The 23,614-nt window shown below is 39.6% G+C and overlaps 1 protein-coding gene across 1 annotated transcript in view; it reads right to left on the bottom strand.

Moving 5' to 3' along the window:
• Positions 1–23,614, bottom strand: part of LOC103210485 (protein eyes shut homolog) — an 837,058-nt gene that overhangs the window by 115,300 nt on the left and 698,144 nt on the right. The window contains 1 exon segment of the mRNA XM_007956404.2: positions 19,254–19,436. Within this exon segment, the coding sequence (XP_007954595.2) occupies positions 19,254–19,436 (183 nt within the window).

The following is a 23,614-nucleotide window of genomic DNA, read 5'->3' as shown; positions in this document are numbered from 1 at the left end:
TCAGTCAGTAAAATGTATTAGTTTTCTTTTCTCTCTCTCTCTCTTTTTTCACATTCTTAAAAACTTGAATTACCTAATAATTTAGATATATTTCTTGATACAGTCCAGGATATTTAATTTCATGAAAAGGAAAATGTGAGAGTTTGAACTTGTTAGAAAGAAGTACTCATGATTTCTAGTCATCCTGATGTGATTACAGAAGAAAATAATAATTCTCTGTTGTTAAAAAAATAGAATATGGGAATACTATACAACATTAAAGAACAATGATGAATCTTCAAGACAGCTCATAACATGGATGAATCTAGAGAACATTATGTTGAGTGAAATTAGTCCATCAAAAAAGGACAAATATTGTATGAGACCACTATTGTAAGGAGTAAAGAAAAGACTTTCACACAAAAAGAAATAGTCTTTGGTGGTTACCCAGGGGTGGAAGGAGAAGGGAGGGTAAACCACCAACTAGAGGGTAGACACATATTAACTTTGGTGAAGGGAAAGGCAATAAAACTAACAAACAAGCAAAATACTATTCCTTTCTCTTATGTATAAATAAAAAATATTGCTTATAAAACGAAAAAAATATCAAGTATGGGCATACAATGTCAGTTATGTTTATGAAATGCCTTTGTGCTGCAGAATTGAGAAATGTGTTGTGTAAAGGAATTGGCTTCTGTCTGCTTTCTCATTCATCAGGCATCTTCTTTCTGCCTGATCTGTACCAAGTTTCTATAAAGCACAGGCTGAGTTGATTGGTTTTTGTGACACTCCCCCCTTTATTTTTCTTTTTCTTTGTAGATGACATTCATTTCATTAGTATTCCCATAGAAAAACATCAAGCTCTATTTATACGCTCTTATTTCTGTTACAGTTAATAACTAAGGGCTTGAAGTAAACAAGAAATTATTTGGCATGAAATATGAGTCAACCTTTCATAATTATTGCAGCATAGAAGACCTACCTGCTGTTGACTGTCAGAGAAATATTCATATAGAGCCCTGTGACACACAGATCAAATTTCCAGGTTATTTTATTCTAAAAAATTCTATCACTCTACAGCTGAAATTTTAACTTACATTTTGATGATGTCAAGAGTAACAGATGTTTTGTCCTCCTTATTTATGTCTTCCTTACAGCATTAAAGTCTATATCAATCTATTCTTATACAGTATTATTAGCTAACCAGAATAGCCTCTCCCTACAGAGAACCTGTAAGTTAGCAAAAGAATTAATAAGCACATAGTTATTGATTTCTTAACAGTGCCCAGCATGTTCTTAGTGCAGTTTGGGGATACAAAAGAAATTGAAGGCATGGTTCATCCTAAAGGAATTTACCATTAATTTTGCTGAGGGACAAGATTAAGCTTATGAAACTGCTGCTATTCAAATGCTTTTGGCTTATGAAAATGGTAACTGCACATGATTCAAATTAGTAACTGTGAATGACAAAACAGTATATTATTAGATCCCAAATTATGAGATATAAATTAAAAGAACTATAAAGGTTTTGTGTAGGTAGAATATAAGGGGGCTGGATTCGTCAGAGAACATTGTATGGATGGGTAGTGTTAGAAGTGAAGATGACTGTGGCAGGCATTCTAGGCAAGAGAAAACTGTGAAGGTGAGTGTGAACAGGAAGTGATGGTCAGATGACTAGCTGGGGTTGAGTTGGAACTGGTATAAAAATGGCCTGGTGGAGGGATCTGGTATCCTCTAACTTTACAAGTGGGGAAGAGACTCAAAATCAACACCAACAGCTTGAGGCTAATTCCTGAGGCAGAGGTAAGCTATGCCTCCACCTTCCAATCTTTTTCTTTTTCTTTTTTTTCAACCAATTCTGACACCAACTGTTCCTTCCATGACACTTTCTGCTTCTTTGCTGGGTTTGATAATTTGTTGCAATGATAAATGGCCACACAAAACTCACAGAAAATACTCATGATTATGGGGTTGATTAGGGAAGTAATTACAATTCAGATTAGGATTACAATTCAGGATTAGGAATGACTATGGATATAGTTCTTCAGTCAGGACAAGCTTCTTCTCAGCCATGCCCATTGACACAACTCTTTCTGATCTTCTCTCTCTTGGTTCTGTGGCTACATGGCCTCTTGACTTCTGCCCTTCAAGAGGCAAGTAATACTTCGGCCAAGTGTTACAAAGCTCTTTTAGCTCTGCCAACAAGCATCCAAGGACACCTCACTCTGCCAGTAAACTCTGCCTGAGTGCTTTAGCTCCAGGGGCCAGCTAACATAGCTCCACCAGGTGCCTGGAGATAATCTACCCTACCAATAAGTCTCCTGCCTAAAAAAGTGCTCAAATTTTTCACTCTGTGGGTCTGGAATCCTTCATGCTATCTCCTGTTGGTCTTCTGGTTCTGCTGCTTCTACCACTGCCCTTCTCTCCCTCTGCTTCTTGTCATCTCTCTGGTGGTATAGCTCTCTCTGTCTCTTGAGTTGAGGAGGTTTCCAGCGCAGGGTCCAAAGGATGCACTTTGCTATATCATCTCTTCTTCTTGGTGGTAGTCTCATCTCTCCTTCCCAACTCTGGGATGGCTCATTTAATTCTAGTATGAGGGAAAAGCTGACCAATCCCCGAGTTAGGGTCCCACACACCTAATTTGCATAGTCCCACCACCACCAGGGGAGCTCTGGTAATGTAGTGCCTAAAGCCCTTGACTGCTAACCAGAAGGCTGGCAGTTCAAACCCACCAGGCACTCCTCAGAAAGAAGGTCGGGCAATCTACTTCTGTAGTGATACTGCCTCGGAAACCCAAGGAGGGGTCGCTATGAGTTGGGTCTGACTCAACGGCACATAACAACAACAACAATCACCACCAGAGTGCCATGCCTCTTATTTACATTATTAGCAAGTTATCCATTTCCCTCAGTGGGTCACAAGCACTTCACATTTGTATAGTTCTACCCAGTCATTTTGTGGGAGATACAAAGATTAGGGCCATATTAAGTAACTCATTGTAGCACAACTAGGTTAAAAGAGAATTGAACTGGGAAATTCGCCTGGGCTGCTGTAACACAAATTTTAAGCATGGAGGTCCTAGCTAGAACACTGATAGAAATGGAAAGGAAAGGATGAGAAACATACTCAGGGGAGCATAATTTCCTGATAATTCTAGCTGGATGGGAGCTCTGGTGGCATAGTGCCTAAGGCATTTGACCACCTTTTCTATCATTTATGTAGCACCACAGATTTCACTCATGCATTCAATGATATTTAAGTCCCAGATGTGTGTTAGGTCCTGAGGTAGATGCTGTGTCTCAGACATGGTTTTCCACCTCTGGTTTAGTATTGTTGGTTAACTTGTAAGTACATATCCCTTGTCTCCTCAAATTGATTATAAGCTTTAGTGGAACAGGGACCATAGATTTTTGCATTCATTCTTTCAAAAATTGTAATGAGTGAATATTTATGACACCCATTATTAATAAAAATGGAAAGCCATGATTTGGTTCTCAAAAAGACTCAGATGAGCAGTTATAATAAAATATGACAACTGTTACCAGCAAATTGCAATGAGATTAATCCTTAATTTTCCTGGAAGTGTTTAAGACTTCAAAGAAGAACGGGCTTTTGAGCTGAGATTTGAAGGTAGAGGTATCTTGAAGGCATGCAAGTCAATTGTGGTTGGCTCAGAAAGATGAAACAGATTGTGCAAAAGCACAGATGTGAAGGACGTGGTTACATGACACAGGATATACCCATGTGCTAATGATGTTGACTGTAGGGTGGAATGGGGAAAGAGAGATTATGCTAATGGACAGAGGCTGGACTAATATCCATGTATATTGTGCAAAGGAGTTTAAGTCATATGATATGATCAAATATGTTAATTAGGCAAGATATATTTAGATTTGTAGGTTAGAATGATCCTTTGCAGAAAAATGCAAATAGAGAGGAAGAGCAGGACTGGAAAACAGGCTATTGCAATAAATGACAGGTAAACCAGGAGCAATGAGGATAGAATTAAGAAGAAAATACAGAAAGCAATTGGGAGGTAAAAATGGACAGACCTTGCTGTGTGATAGAACATGGGACTATGAGAGAGGACAGGGACCTCATCTGTCTTGTTCATAACTGTATCTTCAGTACTTAGAAGAATGCTGTATCTAGGTGTCCAGTAAATCTTTGTCAAAATGAATGAAAGGGAGAAATTCAAAGGACTCCTAGGTTCCTGGCTGAATCAGAATGTTTATGCTAATCACCAAGAGAAGGGATACAGAAGGAAAGATTATCTATCCATCCATGGACGACTGAGAGACATATAAGTGGTTTCTACATGTGCCAAACTATGAGACATACATTATAATGGAGCAGGAAAGGAAGAAGAGCTAATGAAGGAAATGTCAAATATAACTTCAGTGAGCAGAGCAAGGATTAGATTAGGGTAAAATCACATCAAGAGAGATTTTCAAGCTGTGTGTTTAACAGTCAGATGTTCAGATAATTCAATTGAAGTGAGTGACTCCACTTTGTAACTCTGTTTTTGTAATGTCCAGCTGTAACTGGCAATATCTTGCTAAAACTCCATTTTATGTAATTGAAGTGACCATCTCATCCTGCCCCCACTCCCAGTGAGTTAGGGGGTACCCCCCCTTTTGCATATTAAGCAACTAAAACACTCCTAGGTGAATGCCTGTGCTAAAGCATGTACTCTGAGGTGGTTATCAGAACTAACTCCCCTCACCCCCTGATGAATGCCTGTGCTAAAGCACACACTCTGAGTCCTTGAAACTGCAGCATCTGCTTCTGTATTATCACTTACTTGCCTGCTTGTGTTTTGGCTTTATAAAGCCTACCTAAACTCAGACTTGTTGCTGCAGCATAGGAGCATGTTTCAGCTCCCTGTAGTCAGCAAGCCTACATAAAACTCTTTCACCCAAAAGTGGACATTATAGTGGCTATTTTTTTAACTGAACCCATAACATTTGGGGGCTCGTCTGGGATAACCACTGTGTCCCAGCACTTCTGCCGGGTGGCCACCCATGGAAGAAAAGAACCTCTATGGGAGGCACCCCCTGAAAATGTTCCAGGGCCCCAGAACTCTGTTATTCCAACCAGGTGTCCACCTGGAGAGGTGGAATTCAGCTGATTCAACCTGAGACACCTGATTCCTCCGGAGGTAAGCCTGTAAACCTGTTAGACCGGTCTCCCTGTTAGTTGAGAGAAAGGATCAGATGCGATCATACTTTCTCCAATGCTTCTCACCAGGACACTGATTGAGAAGTTCAGCTAGTGAAAATTTGTTTTCCTAGAGCCTGATCTGGGAGTTCTGGTAGCGTAGTGCCTAAGGCACTTGACTGATAACCAGAAGGCTGGCAGTTCAAACCCACCAGCCACTCCTTGGAAGGAAGATGGGGCAATCTACTTCCGTAGTAATATTGCCTTGGAAACCCAAGGAGGGGTCTCTATGAGTCGGGTCTGACTTGATGGCACATAACAACATCAACAACAACAGAGCCTGATCTAGTAAAATGTTGGTGAACTAACTTTGTTTTACTAGAGTTCCTGTCCTGTCCTCTTGAGAGTGCCTGATATTTCTTAAACCTGCTACATATCTATTTTATGTTATATCATCTTCTCAGTGGGATAGTTACTTGGTGTTCTTTTCTCTCTGTCTGTCTTTGGCTGGTGTTTTGACTTGTAGAGTTGTGGCCATTGCCCCAACAGACTGGACTGTTGGACAGAAAAATTCTCCTTGGATTGTGTTATTTCTTTATATGTTTCATGTTTGCAGGACTGTGCTGTTAACTCATAGTAAATGAATTCTAACTCTGAAATATTGTATTGGATTGAGAGGTTTAAGCATTTCATCCAAAGCCTGTTAGGAGATTTTGATTGGTTTTATCGAAAAACTTGGGATTTTTATGGTTTAAATGAATGGATCATTGATTTGGCTGCTCAAGGGACCCTACAAGAATTTGCACCCTGGGAAGTGAAATTTACTTCTTTTTATTATTATTCTTACTATAGTAAATATCTAATTTAACTTTCAAATTCAGGATTAAATCCTAGGGTAAATAAATTAACATTTTAGGATTTTGGGTTAGGGTGTGTTTTAATGTATATGTGAATGACTGTGTCTGGCTAACTGAAACCCTAAGGGATTAGGGAAGTAATCTTAAGAATCTATACTCTGGTCTGGTTTGGCTTCTAGCTAATTGGAAGGTTGAAAGTTTGGTTAGTAACCTTAAATAAGACACCTTCATGGCTGAAGCACTCTTAAGCTAGCTTTAACCTTATAGGGAGGTTAACATTTTAGTCATTAATGGTAACCTTAAATTAAGATTATCTCCATAGCTAAAGCATCATCATTCTGATCAGGTCTGATTTTGGTTTAGTCTGTGTATGAGTAAAAAATAAAATTTGACCCAGGTGTCTTTTAATCAAAATCTCTCCACAGCCCACATGTTTCTTAGGAACCCTTTACTTTGAATTCTGGTCTGGCTCTGCTTGATTTGTTTGTGTGAAAAAGAGAGTGTGTTTGCATGGCACCAGTACAACAGTTTCGAGTGGATGTAAGTGTGCTTAAATGAATGTAAATGTGATTGGAAATTAAGTAACCAAGATTGTGTACCAGAATGGGACCCCTTAACCGTATTCTGAAAAACTGAACCTTCAGAAATTAAGGAAGGGAAGTTATATCCTTCCTTAAATCTTTTTTTAAGTCAGGCAAATATTGAAAAATCTCCCAGGGGATTAGTAAACAAAAATCAGTTTAAACCTACAACTAGGGACTGAAAGCCCCTGGGAAGGAACCAGTGTGCCTACTGTAAGGAGGAAGGACATTGGAAGGATAAGTATCCAAAGAAAATGGAAAAACAAAAAAGAAACTCCCTGTCCTAAACTTAATAGAATCAGAATAGAGAGGCCTGAACTCATTTTCTCTGAGCCCCCATGAACCTAGGGTTACCATGGAAGTTGGGGGCAAACCTGTTAGTTTTTTAGTAGATACAGGAAAAAAATGTGTAATAAGTTGTAGAAAATTTGAGGGAAACTGAATTTTCCATGTAATTATTTTTTTCTTCTGAATTTCAGTAATGACCAAAGGGCAGTTTCAGGCAATACATCTTTTCAGAATACAAATCTGTATAATACTTATTTATATTTCTGAAACTCTACCTGCCAAACAGTTGTCTCATTCAACTCAAGAGATACAGTTTTGCAAAGTGAAAATATTATATATAATATTTCCACCTGAGAAAAGGAACATCTTTGGGGGCCTTAAATAAGGGAATGTGCCATGATGGCACAAAGGCCTGGTTAGTTCTAGAAGCTGAGGCCTGCCATGGATTTAGCACATCTGTCCTGACTATTATGCAGCTTCTTATCTTAGCCTGCCCCAGTCTGGATGGGGCAGCAAAGGAGTTCTCTCCCACTCTCTTTCAGGAACTCCTTTGGGGCCAAAGGCAAACATGAATATCATACCAACATGGCAGAATTCAGTATAGTTTACACATTTCAATTTCCTTCATCTCAGCCATATACACCACTGGATCCATTTCTTACAATACCACATCCTGGACTAAATTGTTAAAAGTTAGGCAATTGAGTTCACCAGCAATAAAATCCTGGGCTAACACAGCCTCCAGTAACTTCCAAACACTGAGCTAAGCCCCAGTGAGGAACAAGCTACAGGTACCATTTCAGCAGCAGTCTCATAGTAAGAGCCCTTAAAGTAGGGGGACAGTTTCTTTATGAAGAACCCCATATTCTTAACTTTAAATGGTACAGATGATCCAGGGCTGGGGAGAGTGAGCTGAGCTGCTCTTCCAGGCAACCTCAACCTTTTTATCCAAGTAATGTCTTTCTGGACTCTACAGACCTTTATCTTAACTCTGTTCCTTCCCATCTGCCCCTCAGAAAATGGTCTCCTCAGCATACACTCAGAATAATGTAAAATTTGACCAGGGGTCCAGGCCAGATCCATCAGGGCAATACCCATTGCAGCAGGTTCCAGCTAGTTTAAATTATGAAGGAAACCCTGGAAGTTTTATTTAGATTTATGTGCCATTCATCTTGACTGATTTACATTAATCTGTTATTAACTACTTTACCTCTGAAGAAAGGTAGATGGTATTAGAAAAAACTAAAACAGAAACCAACAGACTTCATAACCTCCAACCTGAAAACCTAACCAGGGGCCACAGCCATCAGAAACAGATCTAAAATAAAATCCAAATAACCCAAAGAACAGAACAAGATTCCAAAATTAAAAGGAGGACTGGGTATGAATACTTCTCAACTTGTAAAGGTTACTTTCAAGGTCTATAATAACTGGGACAAGGAACAGAAGAAACAGAAGCAAAGAGACATGAAACAACAAACTACCTTGCTGGCTGCTGCCCTGGGAGACCTGCCACAAAGTCGATCCTACCGGGTAAGTCCTCATGGGCCCCCGATGGATAGAAAGGGAGTGACTCAAACTCCTGCTCCAGGAGGCCGACCAACAAAGTTGGGGCCTCAACAGTGTACTTACTGCAGGGAAAATAAACACTGGAAGAGAGAGTGTCCAAAGCGAACTCTCCAAACCCAACCAAAAGGGACCCAACAAATAGTAAACACAGCTAACAGCAATCAAGAATGATGGAGCCCAGCTGCTCCGTTGCAGACTAAACAAATCCCTATTTCCTACGAGGAGCCTGGGTAACAATAACTGAGGGAAAAGAGCCCATTAGATCTCTACTGAACACAGGTGCAACCTCAATCTTAAACATCCCCAAGACCCCTCTGTCCCAGAAAACTATAAACATTACTGGAGTTTCAGTAATATGAAAATCTTCTTCAACCTCTTGAATGCCAGGTTGGAAGTACTATTTTAACTTGAAATTTTTATACATACTTGAATACCCTGTTCCTCTATTGGAATAAAACTTAAAAATCAAGTTAAATACTTAGTTTACCTTCTTAGCTAACAAACTCCAGGTGAATGTTAGTCCCAACCAGGCATGGGCCTTACAGACAACCTCCTGCAATTACTTGCTGCTATGGATTACAGAAACAACTGACAGAACTTTCACTGCAACCAGCACTTGTTATGGGAAAAGATACCCTGTATATTTGACTGAATAAACTTATTATAGGGCTGGATCTGTACAAAATCATCCAAAAATTTACACAAGACTGCTTGACCTATGCCAGAAACAATCCAAAGTGCAGTTCACCTCCAGTGGTAAAAGAAATTCAAACCAAAAAACTGAATCTATACGAGGACTGGAAGATAAAATTTATAACTCCTGAAGTACCTCTTAGTATTTGTAGATACTTTCACTGTTGTTGTTGTTATTTGCCGTCGAGTCACCCCCGACTCAACGACCCCTCCTTGGGTTTCCGAGGCAGTATCACTATGGAAGTAGGATTGCTCAACCTTCCTTCCGAGGAGTGGCTGGTGGGTTTGAACTGCCAGCCTTCTGGTTAGCAGTCAAGTGCTTTAGCCACTATGCTACCAGAGCTCCCACTGGATGGATGGAAACCTTTCCCTACAGCACAGAAAAACAGCAGAGGTGAGTCAACCCTATTAAGATACTGGCTAAGATGTACCAAGAAACCAACTTATCTTAAATAAAACTTTTACTCCTTACCCTGTCATGGATCTGGATTTCCCTCAGAAGCAGGCTTAAGTTAAGCTTATATAAAATATTATATGGAAGACCATTTTCTAGAGTGTAACATCCTAGTTATGCAGGAAAGGGAAACCTTAAAAACTGTTAAAGAATTAAATATTTTAAAACATGTACAAACTTTATCTGCAACACTAACCAGTTTACTTTCAGCTGGTTGTTGTGTCCTACGGATACTCCCCTCCCTAACTTCTATCTAGGTGATTGGGAGTGCAACAGCTGGATTCCCAAAACCAACACCTTCCGCCCTTACTAAACTCTTAGTGCCAGCCAGGAAAACTAAACCTGGTGAAAAGACACACAGCTACAGGATCAACCCTGCATTGGAAGAAATCTTGCACTGTAGTTTTGACTACACCCACAGCCGTGAAAGTGAATGACCTCACACCATGGATTCATGACACGCATCTGAAGCTGACACCTCCTGACTCGAAATGGCAAATCTTGAAGGACCCCAATCAACCTCTCAAGCTAAGACTGTCTCGTTCCCCCGTTTCGCGGTCTTAAGTTACTTATGTTTATGTACATGTTAGTCACAGGGTTTTTGCTGAAAAGTATCCCCCACCCAGTTTCAATGAACAGTAATTGAAGGTACCACAGGACAAGTGGCCTTCAAGGCCACTCAGTGTGATGACCTTAAACTTTCAGTTTTAATATAAATTTGTGCACCTTAATATATCCCAGAGTAAAAAAGAGTTACTCATGTATAGTCACCAATACTACTAAAACAGGAATAGTCAAAGAAACACTGGCTCTGGTACGAAAAATACAAAGGAAACAAATAATGAATCAATGATTTGATTCTCAAACAAAAACAGTAGGGAATGAAGTGAGTAACTCCACTTTGTAACTCTATTTTTGTAATGTCCAGCTATAACTGGCAATATCTTGCTAAAACTCCATTTTATGTAACTGAAGTGACCATCTCATCCTGCCCCCACTCCCCATGGGTTAAGGGATACCCCCCTTTTTGCATATTAAGCAACTAAAACACCCCTAGATGAATGCCCGTGCTAAAGCACATACTCTAAGGTGGTTATCAGAACTAACTCCCCTCACCCCTCAATGAATGCCTGTGCTAGGCATGTACTCTGAGGTGGTTATCAGAACTAACTCCGCTCACCCCTCGATGAATGCCTGTGCTAAAGCACGTACTCTGAGTCCTTGAAACTGCAGCATCTGCTTCTGTATTATCACTTGCTTGCCTGCTTGTGTTTTGGCTTTATAAAGCCTACCTAAACTCAGACTTGTTGCTGCAGCATAGGAGCATGTTTCAGCTCCCTGCAGTTGGCGAGCCTAAATAAAACTCTTTCACCCAAAAGTGGACATTATAGTGGCTATCATTTTAACTGAACCCATAATATAAAATCAATGTTTGTTTTTGGAGGACTCATGGTAGAGTCATGTCATCAATACTGGAGAATAAAAGTCTTTAGTGTGGACACATCAGAAATCAGAAGTTGATTTACATTTCAAGTTATTATATAAACTCTGTAGCTTTGTGCATTCTTACCCTGAGAAAGATAACAGCAACATATGGTTGGTGATTTTCATCATAATAACCTCTATGTGGTCAGAGATCAAGATTACTAAACAATAAGAATACCAGTAATATCTAAATGTGAAGATACCAGTGATAAAAATACTGACTCAGATCATCATTTCTCTCATATTGAATAGACAGTCATGAATTACATGGTTAATATATAATCCTAATAATATATTTTAAAATAAAATGCTCTGGTGGCACAGTGTGTAAGGCTTCTGACTGCTAACCAGAAGTTGTTCAAAATCGTAGGAGGAAGATGAGGTAGGTAATCTACTTCCATAAAGATTTACAGCCAACGGAACTTGCTATGTGTTGGAATTGACTTGATGGCAGTGGGTTTGGTTTTGTTGGTTTTGGTACTTAAGTTGATGAATATCACAATAAATGGATGATATTCGCATATCTTAGTCCATCCCTGTATGTGGTCTAATTTAGTTGGTCCCTAGAGGTGAGTCAGGAGGAGCTCTGGTGGTATAGTGCCTAAGGCATTTGACTGCTAACCAGAAGGCTGGTGGTTCTAACCCATCAGCCACTCCTCAGAAGGAATAGTGGGCAATCTACTTCTGTAGAGATACCGCCTTGGAAACCCAAGGAAAGGTTGCTATGAGTCTAAATCGACTGGATGGCAGTGAGTTTGGTTTGGTTTTGGTTTTAGAGGTGAGTCATTGCTCTCCAATATTAATTCCAAAAAGCATCCAAAGCACTAGATAAAACAATTTTGCTTTTAATTTTAAGGGCCCTGGAATTAGAATCTTTACAAATAACACCCTCAGGTGATACTGATATAGGTAAGTGGTGGTCCTACATGGAGAAACTTTGCCTTGAAGAGCTCTTTAGTGCAAGTTGTATTTCTTTTTTTTAGCTGGTATTCTTGCTCCCTCAGGTGGTACAATGTGGAATTGTAAGTTTCAAATTTCTTATTTTCACTGATTAGGAAATTGTTATGAGTTGACATCTAGTGATTTAGACTCATGGTGATCTCCACAATTTATCAACCTGTGATCTAGCCTTTATTTACTTATGTTATCAACCTAGAATTGCAAGTGCAGAATTATTATTTACCCCTTTACACACAAAACAGGTAACTAGAGATGGCTAGAAAATGTCACCTGTAAGATTCCACAATTTAGAAATGCTGTGGCTAGAACGAAGAGCCCTGGTGGTGTAGTGGTTAAGCAATTAGCTGCTAAACAGAAGTTCAGGGGTTCAAACCCGCTAGCTGCTCTGCAGGAGAAAGATGTCAGTCTTCTTCCATAAAGATTACAGTCTTGAGATCAACACGTTGTTGTTGTTATGTGCTGTCAAGTCGGCCCTGACTCATAGCGACCCCTCCTTGGGTTTCCGAGGCAGTATCACTATGGAAGTAGGATTGCCCAACCTTCCTTCTGAGGAGTGTCTGGTGGGTTTGAACTGCCAGCCTTCTGGTTAGCAGTCAAGTGCCTTAGGCACTATGCTACCAGAGCTCCCTGAGATCTCCATAGGGCAGTTCAACTCTGACTATAGGATCATTGTGAATCAGAATGTGTGGCTAAACACTGCCATACTTTGTTTTTTGAGGATTTTGAGAGTGTTTACTGAGAACATTTTCCTGAATCAAGGTTTTATTCTTTGTTTGGGCTCTCCTGTGAATCATGTAGAGTTTTATAATCTGTTTTAAAACACTACAGATTCAAGATCTGCAGTGCTCATTAGGATTTATTTGATAGTCTTTTTTTCTGCTAATGAGAAGGACATAATTGATAAATATATGATGAAGAGTGTGTAGAGTAAAGGATTAAAAAAAAACAGCTTTTGAGTCAGTTCTGACTCACAGTGACGCTATAGGACAGGGTAGCACTGCCTCATAGGGTTTCTAAGGCTGTATATACCTTTTTTTTTTCACAGATTATGGGGTTTATGAGGGAAGCACCAGGCTACAATTCAAGTTCAGGAACAACGCCCAGTCTCTCTCAGCCTGCCGTCTCTCAGCCAACAGTCTTTCCCAGTTTCTCTTCCAGCAGTGCGTGTCTCTTGGTGTCTCTTTCTCAGCAATGCATGTCTCTTGGTGTCTCTTTCTCAGCAGTGCGTGTCTTTCAGGAGCATGTTTCTCTCAGCAGCATGTCTTTCTCATCTAAGGCTGTACATTTTTATGGAAGAATACTGCCACATCTTTCTCCCATGGAGCAGCTGTTAAGTTTGAACCATGAACCTTCCTATTAGTGGCTAAGCTCCTGAACCACTGCTCCACCAGGGATCCTGGGTAAAAAGCTGGGGATACAAAATCCTTCTTTTTTCGTTTCTTCTTCCTTCTTTATCTCTTGGCAGTCATTCAACAGATAACTATTAATAGCATCAAAAGACAAGTGTTGTGATAACTAGGACACCATCTTTATCATTGACGAGAAGAGTCATTCCTGGGTAGTGCAAACAGTTAATTAAGCACTGCTCCACTAACAGCCAAAGGTTGATGGTTTGAATCCTCCAAGAGGCATCTAGGAAGAAAGGCCTGGTGATCTGTTTCTAAAAGGTCACAGCCTTGAAAAACCTTTGGAGCTGTTCTACTTTGCAGACTTGAGGTTTCCATGAGTCAGAACTGACACAATGGCAAATAACAACACTTAATCAAAGGGTCAGGCCCTAAGGGCAAGGCAAGCTATGAATCTTCAGAGAAGGGGGAGATTGACTGGAGGGTTGGGAGTGGATAGCCATTGGGGAAATCCTGATGGAGGACAGGCATCTGAACTGGGAACCCCTAAAGATGACCATTCCTTAAGAACATTTACACAAAGGTTTAACTGTGTTGCTGACTTACATATCACATGATTATCTACTCTTATTGTGGTTCTTTTAGTCATTCATTTAATCCTGATTATGTGCTAGGGATTGTGCTAAATGTGGGCACATAAAGCCCAATGGAGCTTACTTAATTCCTGCCCTCATAGAGCTCCCAATCTAGTAGTGGAGACAGACAAAAAAATAACTACATAACAAATAGATAAAAAGAATTATAAATTGAGATAAAGGCTATGAAGAAAATAACTAAGAATCTGAGGTAGAGAATAACTTGGATGGGGTGGAACAAGTCTTACTTTCATTATAGTGAACGGAGAAAACCTTCCTGAGAAAATACAAGCTACCATGTTTATTGAGTTTTTATTATGAGTCCAATATCATTTGAAATGCTTTTTATGCATTAAATATTTTCATTCTCACAACTATATTATTGTTGTTGTTAGGTGCCTATGAGTCATTTCTGACTCAGCGACCCTATGCACAACAGAATGCTGTCAGTGATAGGATAATAACCATAACCCTACAAAGAAGACCAGTTAATACTGCTATTATTCAATTCTATGCACCAACCACCAAAGCCAAAGATGAGGAAACTGAAGATCTCAACCAACTTCTGCAGTCTGAAATTAACCAAACATGCAATCAAGATGTGTTGATTATCACTGGTGACTGGAATGCAAAAGTTGGAAACAAAGAAGGGTCACTGGTAGTTGGAAAATATGGCTTTGGTGTTAGAAATAATGCTGGAGATTGCATGATAGAATTTTGCAGGACCAATGACTTATTCATTGCAAATACCTTTTTTCAACAACACAAACAGAGGCTATACACGTAGACTTCACCAGATGGAATACACAGGAATCAGATTGACTATATCTGTGGCAAGAGGTGATGGAGAAGTTCAATATCTTCAGCCAAAACAAGGCCAGGAGCTGATTGTGGAACAGACCACCAACTTCTCATTTGCAAGTTCAGTTTAAGTTGAAGGCAATTAAAATAAGTCCACAAGAGCCAAAATATGACCTTGATAATAAAACCCTTCTGCATTTAGAGACCATCTAAAGAATAGATTTAATGCATTGAACGCCAGTGACAGAAAACCAGAGGAATTGTGGGATGACATCAAGAACATTATCCATGGAGAAAGCAAGAGGTCATTAAAAAGAGAAAGAAAGAAAAGACCAAAATGGATGTCAGAAGAGACTCTGAAATTTGCCCTTGAATGGAGAGTAGTTAAAGGAAATGGAAGAAATGACAATATAAAAGAGCTGAACAGAAGATTTCAAAGAGCAGCTCAAGAAGACAAAGCCAACTATTATAACAAAATGTGCAAAGACCGGAGTTAGAAAATCAAAAGGGAAGAACATTCTTGGCATTTCTCAACCTGAAAGAACTAAAGAAAAAAATTAAGCCTTGAGTTGCAATATTGATTCTATGGGCAAAATATTGAATGATGCAGGAAACATCAAGAGAAGATGGAAGGAATACACAGAGTCACTATACCAAAAAGAATTGGTCAATGTCCATGCATTTCAAGACATGACATATGATCAAGAACCAGTGATACTGAAGGAAGAAGTCAAAGTCGCACTGAAAAAAATTGGCAAAGATCGAGGCTCCAGAAATTGACTGAATACCTACTGAGATGTTTCAACAAACAGATGCCACACTGGAGGCACTCACTCAGCTATGCCGAGAGATTTGGAAGACAGCTACCTGCCCAACTGACTGGAAGAGATCCATATTTGTACCCATTTCAAAGAAAGGTGATCCCAAAGAATGCGGAAATTATTGAACAACATCATTAATATCACATGCATGTAAAATCTTGCTGGAGATAATTCAAAAATGGTTGCAGCGGTATATTGACAGAGAGCTTCCAGAAATGCAGGCTGGATTCAGAAGAGGATGTACAATGCGGAATATCATTGCTGATGTCAGATGGATCTTAGCTGAAAGCCAAGAATACCAGAAAGATGTTTATTTATGTTTTGTTGACTATGCAAAAGCATTCAATTGTGTGGGTCATAACAAATTATGGATAACATTGAGAAGAATGGGAATTCCAGAACACTTGATTTTACTCATGAGGAACCTGTACATAGATCAGGAGGCTGTCATTCAAAGAGAAGGGGATACTGCATGGTTTAAAATCAGGAAGGGGGTGCATCAGGGTTGTATCCTTTCACCATATTTATTCAATTTGTATGCTGAGCAAATAATACGAGAAGCTGTATTATATGAAGAAGAACATGGCATCAGGATTGGAGGAAGACTCATTAACAACCTTCGATACACAGATGGCACAAGTTTGCTTGCTGAAAGTGAGGTTCTCATTGGCCAATTATCTGAGAAGTGGATGGTCTCTTCCTTCTTCCAAGTCTGTCTTTGTCTTGAAGCTTTGCTGAAACCAGTCCACCATGGGTAACCGTGCTAGTATTTTGCAACATCAGTGGCATAGCCTCCAGCCTCACAGCAACATGCAAGCCACCACAAGAGGACAAACTGACAGACAAGTTAGTCTCCCTTAGTCATTCCTAACTGATCTACTCACTTCACCACTTGCCCGCGTACCTGCCCAGGGGCTGGCCTTGAATAAAGCTGCCCCCAGAAAGCCCCGAGCTACATGCCTGCCTGCCCGCCTACCTGCCTGAGGGCCTGGCCTTGGATAATGCATCCCTTGGAACTGTATTAGGGTATTTAAAATTATTATACCCAATTAGATACTAAGATGATGAAACTAAACCAAAGGGACATTACATAACTTAACATATAATTTGTAAATGGTGGAGACTGGATTCAAGCCCACACTGCCAGGCCTGTCTTGGGTCTCTGATAAGCAGAGGGAAGAGCAGGCAGGAAGGAAGGGTCTGAGGCAGGAAAGTGCTCGGTGGTTGATGTATTGGAAGAAAACCTGTAGGAGAGGAGACAGAGAGGGTGAGAGTGGTATACTAGAGGAAAGGGCCTACCTAGTTTTGCAAGGCCCTTTTAGAACATGGTAAGGAACTTTTATGGGGGACTTTGGTGGTTCAGTGGTAAAATTCTTACTTTCCATAAGGGAGACCTGGGTTCACTTCCCTGTCAATGAACTTCATGTGCAGCCCCCACCTGTCCCTCAGTGGAGGCTTAAGTGTTACTATGATGCTGCACTGGTATCAGCCAAGCTTCCAGACTAAAACAGACCAGGAAGAAAGGCCTGGTGATCTACTTCTGAAAATCAGCCAATGAAAACCTTATTGAACACAATGGTCTAATCCACAATCACGAGGACAGCATAGGGCCAGGCAGAGTTTGCTTTGCCTGTGTATGGGGTTGTTTTGGGGACCTCTGGTGGCATAGTGCCTAAGGCATTTTACTGCTAACCACCAATTTAAACCCACGAGCCACTCCTTGGAAGGAAGACTGGGCAATCTACTTCTGTTGAGATACCACCTCAGAAACCCAAGAAGGGGTGGCTGTGAGTTGGAATCCACTCAAGGGCAGTGAATTTTTTTTTGGCAGGTAGTGTTTTGAGTCAGGGAAGGACTCAGTGGCAACTAAGAACAACAAGAAGAAGCTGATTTTGCATTTGGAGAAAAAAAAAAAAGGGTTGGGGGAGACCAGGTGTGCTGGTCTGATAGAGCCTGGTGGAACCACTGAGACTATGGCCCCTAGCTGCCTGTCAGGTGTGGAATTGAACTCATACCTGTGGGTTCCAGCTAAGCAAAAGACAGGCATATGAGTTGAACATTTACCTGAGGTACATACACTCCTTGGAGAGAACAATCATGGGAGAAAGAAGGGATGCTTATGCACAGGGAGACAGCTCAGGGGGCAGGAGGGCATGGAGGGATGGAAACAGGGAGGAGGTAATTATTGGGAGGAAGTGGGAGGGGAGCTGTTGCATTGTGGTAAATTGTGGTCAATGTCATGAGACAAAGTGTAGGTGAACTGCTGTATGGAAAGTGAATTTGCTTTGTAAATTTTCACCCAAATCACAATAAAAAAAAAAAAGAAGCTGATTTTGGATTTTATTGAAGGATAATTATCTAAGGACAATTCTAAGGATAGTCTTGGGGATTTTAAGCAAGTTTCAGACCTGATCTTTTAAGAGCTTTTAAGAATGTAAATCTTGCTAGAGTATGGATAGGATTGAAGGCTGGAGAGGCAGTCAGGAGATAAGGTAGGAGGAGCCATAAAGTTTTGACAGTAGATGGGAAGAGTGGACAGCTTCTGGCCAATTGTGGAGGTGGAATGAACAGTAGTACATATGATAAAGTGTCTTCAATCATCACAGATGTTGTGAGGGAGTGCTATAGCACACTTCACTTGGGGCCTGGGCTCTGCTGAGATGTGTCAATAGGGAAAGTATTCTTAGTATTAGGAGGCTACTATTCAGTGAGTTCAAAGGAAAAAAATATTTTATTTACCCCATAATAATAGACCTAATGATGGTCTTTTTCCAATGTAGTGTGTTGATTTTACAGATGACACAGTTGAGCTCAGAGAAGGTAACTGATTAATTGCTTACTTAGTTAGTTGCAGACTTAAGAGTAAAACATATGTGCATTTCTTTGATCACACACATGCATAACTGGTTCCTATTTAAGAGAGAGCAATTTAAGTTATAAGCTTATTTCCCACTAATACTTGTTGTTGTTATTTGCCGTTGAGTCGGCCCCGACTCATAGCGACCCCTCCTTGGGTTTCCGAGGCAGTATCACTACGGAAGTAGGATTGCCCAACCTTCCTTCCGAGGAGTGGCTAGTGGGTTTGAACCACCAGCCTTCTGGTTAGCAGTCAAGTGCCTTAGGCACTATGCTACCAGAGCTCCTAATACTAGGGCAGTGGAATATTTTATTAAACATGCTGAGTACTTTCTTAATTTCTTCCTTCTTTAATTTGTGATGATTTCTTCGAGGGTAACAGCCATTCTCCTTTCATACTACACTATAAAATGATGTTCTTTAGGAGAATTTCCCTTTTTTCTTTTTATAATGGAAATAGAAAGAAACAGAGGAAAGAGCAAGTCAATACATTCACTACTCATATGATTTGGTTACCTTCATGTCTGCCTGCAGGAATGCATGCCCTTAATTATGAGATAGCCCTGTTGTGAACCAGAGCTTCAGAAAAAGGTCAGGGAGCTGCTGAACACTTTGGACCAGAAGGAACATGCTGGAGGCAGAAAACAGGAGGAGGCTACATCTAGGCAAATGTCTGCTTGATCCACAGCCAATTAGAGTGCCCCCGAAGAATCTATAAAGTATCCTTAAAGGAGCTAAGCAAGTCCTAGAAGGTTCAGTTAATCTTACCATGGCCCTTCTGTCCCGTAAAAAATATCAAGTTATTTTGCACAGCTGAATGGTTGTTTGCCAGCTGAAACTTCAAGTGGAATTCATAATCGAAGCTAATATCTGGTATCCGTGAATAAGCCAGGAATGAGGTGTAGCCAAAGGCATCTGTGCCACCGAACTTGGGCTGAGTAATATTAATAGCTGTGGAAAAATCCAAAAGAAACAGTTAAAATAAACCTGTATATGTGCTTGTAAAACAAGAGCTATGTTTTAGATGCATCTGGCCAGATAGTCTGTTTACTATCGCATTACTTATATTTAAGTGCTCTTCAGTATTGAGCAACTAACTGACTCAACAGGGAATTTCAAAACCAGAACAAAGGACAGGCAGGGTATTTTGAGATCCTGTCTATAACCTATTCGCTCACATGCTTCCTGCATCATGAGGAATTTACTTAAAAAGCACATCTCTGTATTTTGAAGATTAATTTTAGAAATAGAAGCAGCCAAAGTATTTGTTCAGGTGTTTTGTAAACAAGATTTGGCACCCAGACACTGGATATGACCTAGAGAGGAACTCACAGCTTGGAACAAACTGTGCTGTTCTAAGCCTGCACCTTTTTATGAGCCAAAGCCCCAGGCCAGGGAGCAAGAAAGTCAAGAAATAGGAAGGAAACTGGTCAGTTTCCATAATCATAGTGTGAGTGACCAGAAGTTTTCTTTGACTAAAAATTATTGCCTAAAATAAATGTTTATCTCTACTCTATTGAGTAGAGATAATTAAAGAGAAAATTTCAATAGTCCTGAAAGTGCAGGGAGATTTAGCCGGAACCAAACAAACTGTTGCCATCCAGTTGATTCCAACTTGTAGCAAACTCATGTGTTACAGAGAACTGCTCCATAGAATTATCTTGGCTGTCATCTTTATGGAAGCAGATTGTTAGATCTCTCTTCCAAAGATCCACTGGATGGCTTCTAACCACCAACCTTCAGGATAGCAATCAAGCAAAACCTCTTACTCCAACCAGAGACATTTAGTAGAAACAAGAAATGGTAAACAAATTCAGATACCAGTGAGGACACAAATAGGATTTAATTAAATGTTGCTATCCCTGGTGGCGTAGAGCCTAAGGCATTTGACTGCTAACCAGAAGGCTGGCGGTTCAAACCCACTAGCCACTCCTCAGAAGGAAGGTTGGGCAATTTACTTCTGTAGTGATAATCTCCTCGGAAACCCAAGGAGGGCTCACTATGAGTCCAATCCGACTCAATGGCAGTGAGTTTGTTTTTTTCGGTTTTATCAGACAGCTAGGAGCTCTGATGGTGTAGTGCCTAAGGCATTTGAGTGCCGACCAGAAGGCTGGAAGTTCAAACCCACCAAGGAGATTGGGCAATCTACTACCATAGTGATATTGCCTTAGAAACCCAAGGAGGGGGTCCGCTATGAGGTAGATCTGACTTGATGGCAGTGAGTTTGGTTTTGCTTTTTTGTATCAGCCAGCTATCCTCTCTTTTTGTCCTGGCTCAAATCTAATCTACTGTGTCCAATTTTCCCTTTTCTTCATTGTTCTGTTTACTTCATAATAGTCCAGCTGGCTTTTGTTTTCCCATCCCAAAAGGACCATAGGAAACAGGAAGAGAAATTTGCCTCCACCCTCCCACCCTGTCCCTTGTGAATGGCATTCCCAGATAAAGGATGTTTTTAGCATTTATTTTTATTGGTTCAGGACAACTTGTTAGAAGGAAGAAGTTCTTGTCTTTATTATTTTATGATGCTTCCTTCTTCTCAAGAGATGCTATATCTCCTGGGAAGCTGTAAAACTCGAAATTTTGCAAGTCTTAAGAAATAGTCTTGCACTGGTACCTAAAGCTTAAAACAGAGCTGCTTATGTCTGGTTATAATTATTTATACAGCAAATAATTGTACTATCTTGGGAATAAAGTTCTAGTTATCAGACTCTTTTATTTCTGTGTGTGTGTGTTTCCATCTGACTATTCAAGTAGGGTATTTGTGTGGAATATGCTGAATACTTTGTTTGGCTATTTTACTAAAATCTTATCAGCTTATTCCTTGGGATTGTGGCCTAGGATAAGTATATTTTTTCTCAAAATTCATCACAATCTAAAGTAGGGCTTTGGAGACATATCACCACTTATATTTATTTTTTATCTATTGGAAGAATTTATAGTGTGTGTTTTAGAGATAATGAAACTCTCTGCGTCAGACCTTTCACTTTCAACAGTATTTTGGGAAATGAAATGTACTGGAATTGAAACAGAATAAAAACACTGACAGTCTTTTAATGTTGGCATTAAAAGCAGTGAAAATATAATCAATTAAATTTATTACTAAAATTGAAAAGAGGAATGACTTTCTTTTTAACGTTTCCACTTGTTAATAATTTATAACTGAGTCTACTTAAAAATGAAGTACATTTAGGTAAGATCAACAAATTCATATTTTATTTATATTTCACTGTCAGACCCTGGTACTTGATGCTGGTGGCACAAAGATAAATAAAACACAGTTTTTATCCTCAAGGAAGTAGTGTGTGGTCAATAAATTTATTCAACTGGACTGGACTGAAAGTTGAGTTTTGGCTGATGACCAGAAATTAACCTGGAAATTGAAAGAGAAATATTTCAGGTGAAAGGAACAGCATGTTCCAAGGTGTGGAGGCCAAAATAACATGTCATATGCAAGGAACACATACAGTTTGCAAACTTCAGAAAACAGTATAAAAAGGAAGAGTGGTAGAAACTGAAATGAGAGGGTCAAACAGGTTAGATTATGAAGGGCTTGATATTTTCCAATAACCCTTCAGTAGTTGGACAATGATCAAAATTGCCTTTTATAAGTGTCACTCTGGTGTCAGAGTGAAGGTCAAATTAGTCAAAGCGGGAGGATCAACTTTCAATCAAGAATGAAAAAAAAGGATTTTGATGATATCAAGAGATCTTAACAATGAGATGACCTTTCTCACGACTGTAAAAGTAAGTAAAAAGGTAATGATGGGAGATTCAAATAAACAGTTAAATAATAGAAATATGTTCTCAATGCTAGATTCCAATCTGAATTAAGTATATGCCACAATATTATACTACCACAAAGAAATACAAATTATATTGAAGGTTGGGAATAATGATGCACACAGGAGTGAATCTGTCAGGTGCTCTGAATTTCTTGTTATAGAGCTGTGCTGTCCAATACTGGAGCTGCTTAGAAGTGGCTACTGAGCTCTTGTGATGTGGTTAGGCCTGACTGAGATAGGCTTAGTTTGAGAACAAGAATACAAACTAACTTATTCCTAATATTTTATAAACATTTTCTACTGGGTAAAATAAAATATTTTATTAAAATAAATTTCATTTGTTTCTTTTTACTTTTAAAAATGTGGCTGTTAGCAGACTGAGGTGGAAAAGTTAAACAAAAGAAGATATTGAACAGGTCATAAAAAAATTACTAACAAAAAACAAAGGTCCTGGCCCAGACGAGTTCACCGGAGAATTCTTCCAAACATTCAGAGAAGAACTGACACTAATCCTACTCAAACTATTCCAGAACATAGAAAAGGATGGGCTCCTCCCAAATTCATTTTATGGAGCAAGCATACCTTGATACCCAAACTAGGTGAAGACATCACTCAAAAGGAAAGCTACAGACCAATATCCCTCATGAATATAGATGCAAAAATCTTCAAAAAATTCCTAGCCAATGGACTTCAACAGTGTATCAAAAAAAATAATACATTATGACCAAGTGGAGTTCATATCAGGTATGCAAGAATGGTTCAGCATTAGAAAAACAATCAATATCATCCATCACATAAATAAAACAAAGGAAAAGAACCACATGATCATATTAATTGATGCAGAAAAGGCATTTGATAAAATCCAACACCCATTCCTGATCAAAACTCTCAGCAAAATAGGAATAGAAGGGACATTTCTCAACATAATAAAGGGCATCTATGCAAAACAAACAGCCAACATTATTCTCAATGGAGAGAGACTGAAACCATTTCCCTTGTGAACAGGAACCAGACAAAGATGCTCTCTATCACCACTTCTATTCAACATTGGAAGTTGAATATTGGAATATTCAATTCAATATTGGAAGTCCTAGCCAGTGCAACAAGGCAAGAAAGGGAAATCAAAGGCATCCAAATTGGTAAGGAGAAGGCAAACTATCCCTATTAGCTGATGATATGATCCTATACCTAGAAAACCAAAGAGACTTAGTCAAAAATCTACTAGAACTAATTGAAATTTAGCATTGTGGCAGGATACAAGATCAACATCCAAAAATCAGTTGGATTCCTCTACACCAGCAAAGAGATTGCTGAAAAAGAAATAAGGAAATCAATACCATTTGCAAT

The sequence above is a fragment of the Orycteropus afer genome, unplaced genomic scaffold (genome assembly GCF_000298275.1).
Source record: "Orycteropus afer afer isolate SDZICR_OR568_19922 unplaced genomic scaffold, OryAfe1.0 scaffold00615, whole genome shotgun sequence".
In the NCBI taxonomy this organism is placed as follows: domain Eukaryota; kingdom Metazoa; phylum Chordata; class Mammalia; order Tubulidentata; family Orycteropodidae; genus Orycteropus; species Orycteropus afer.
Note: the sequence above shows the minus strand (reverse complement) of the source record. Positions and strands in the feature narration are given on the sequence as shown.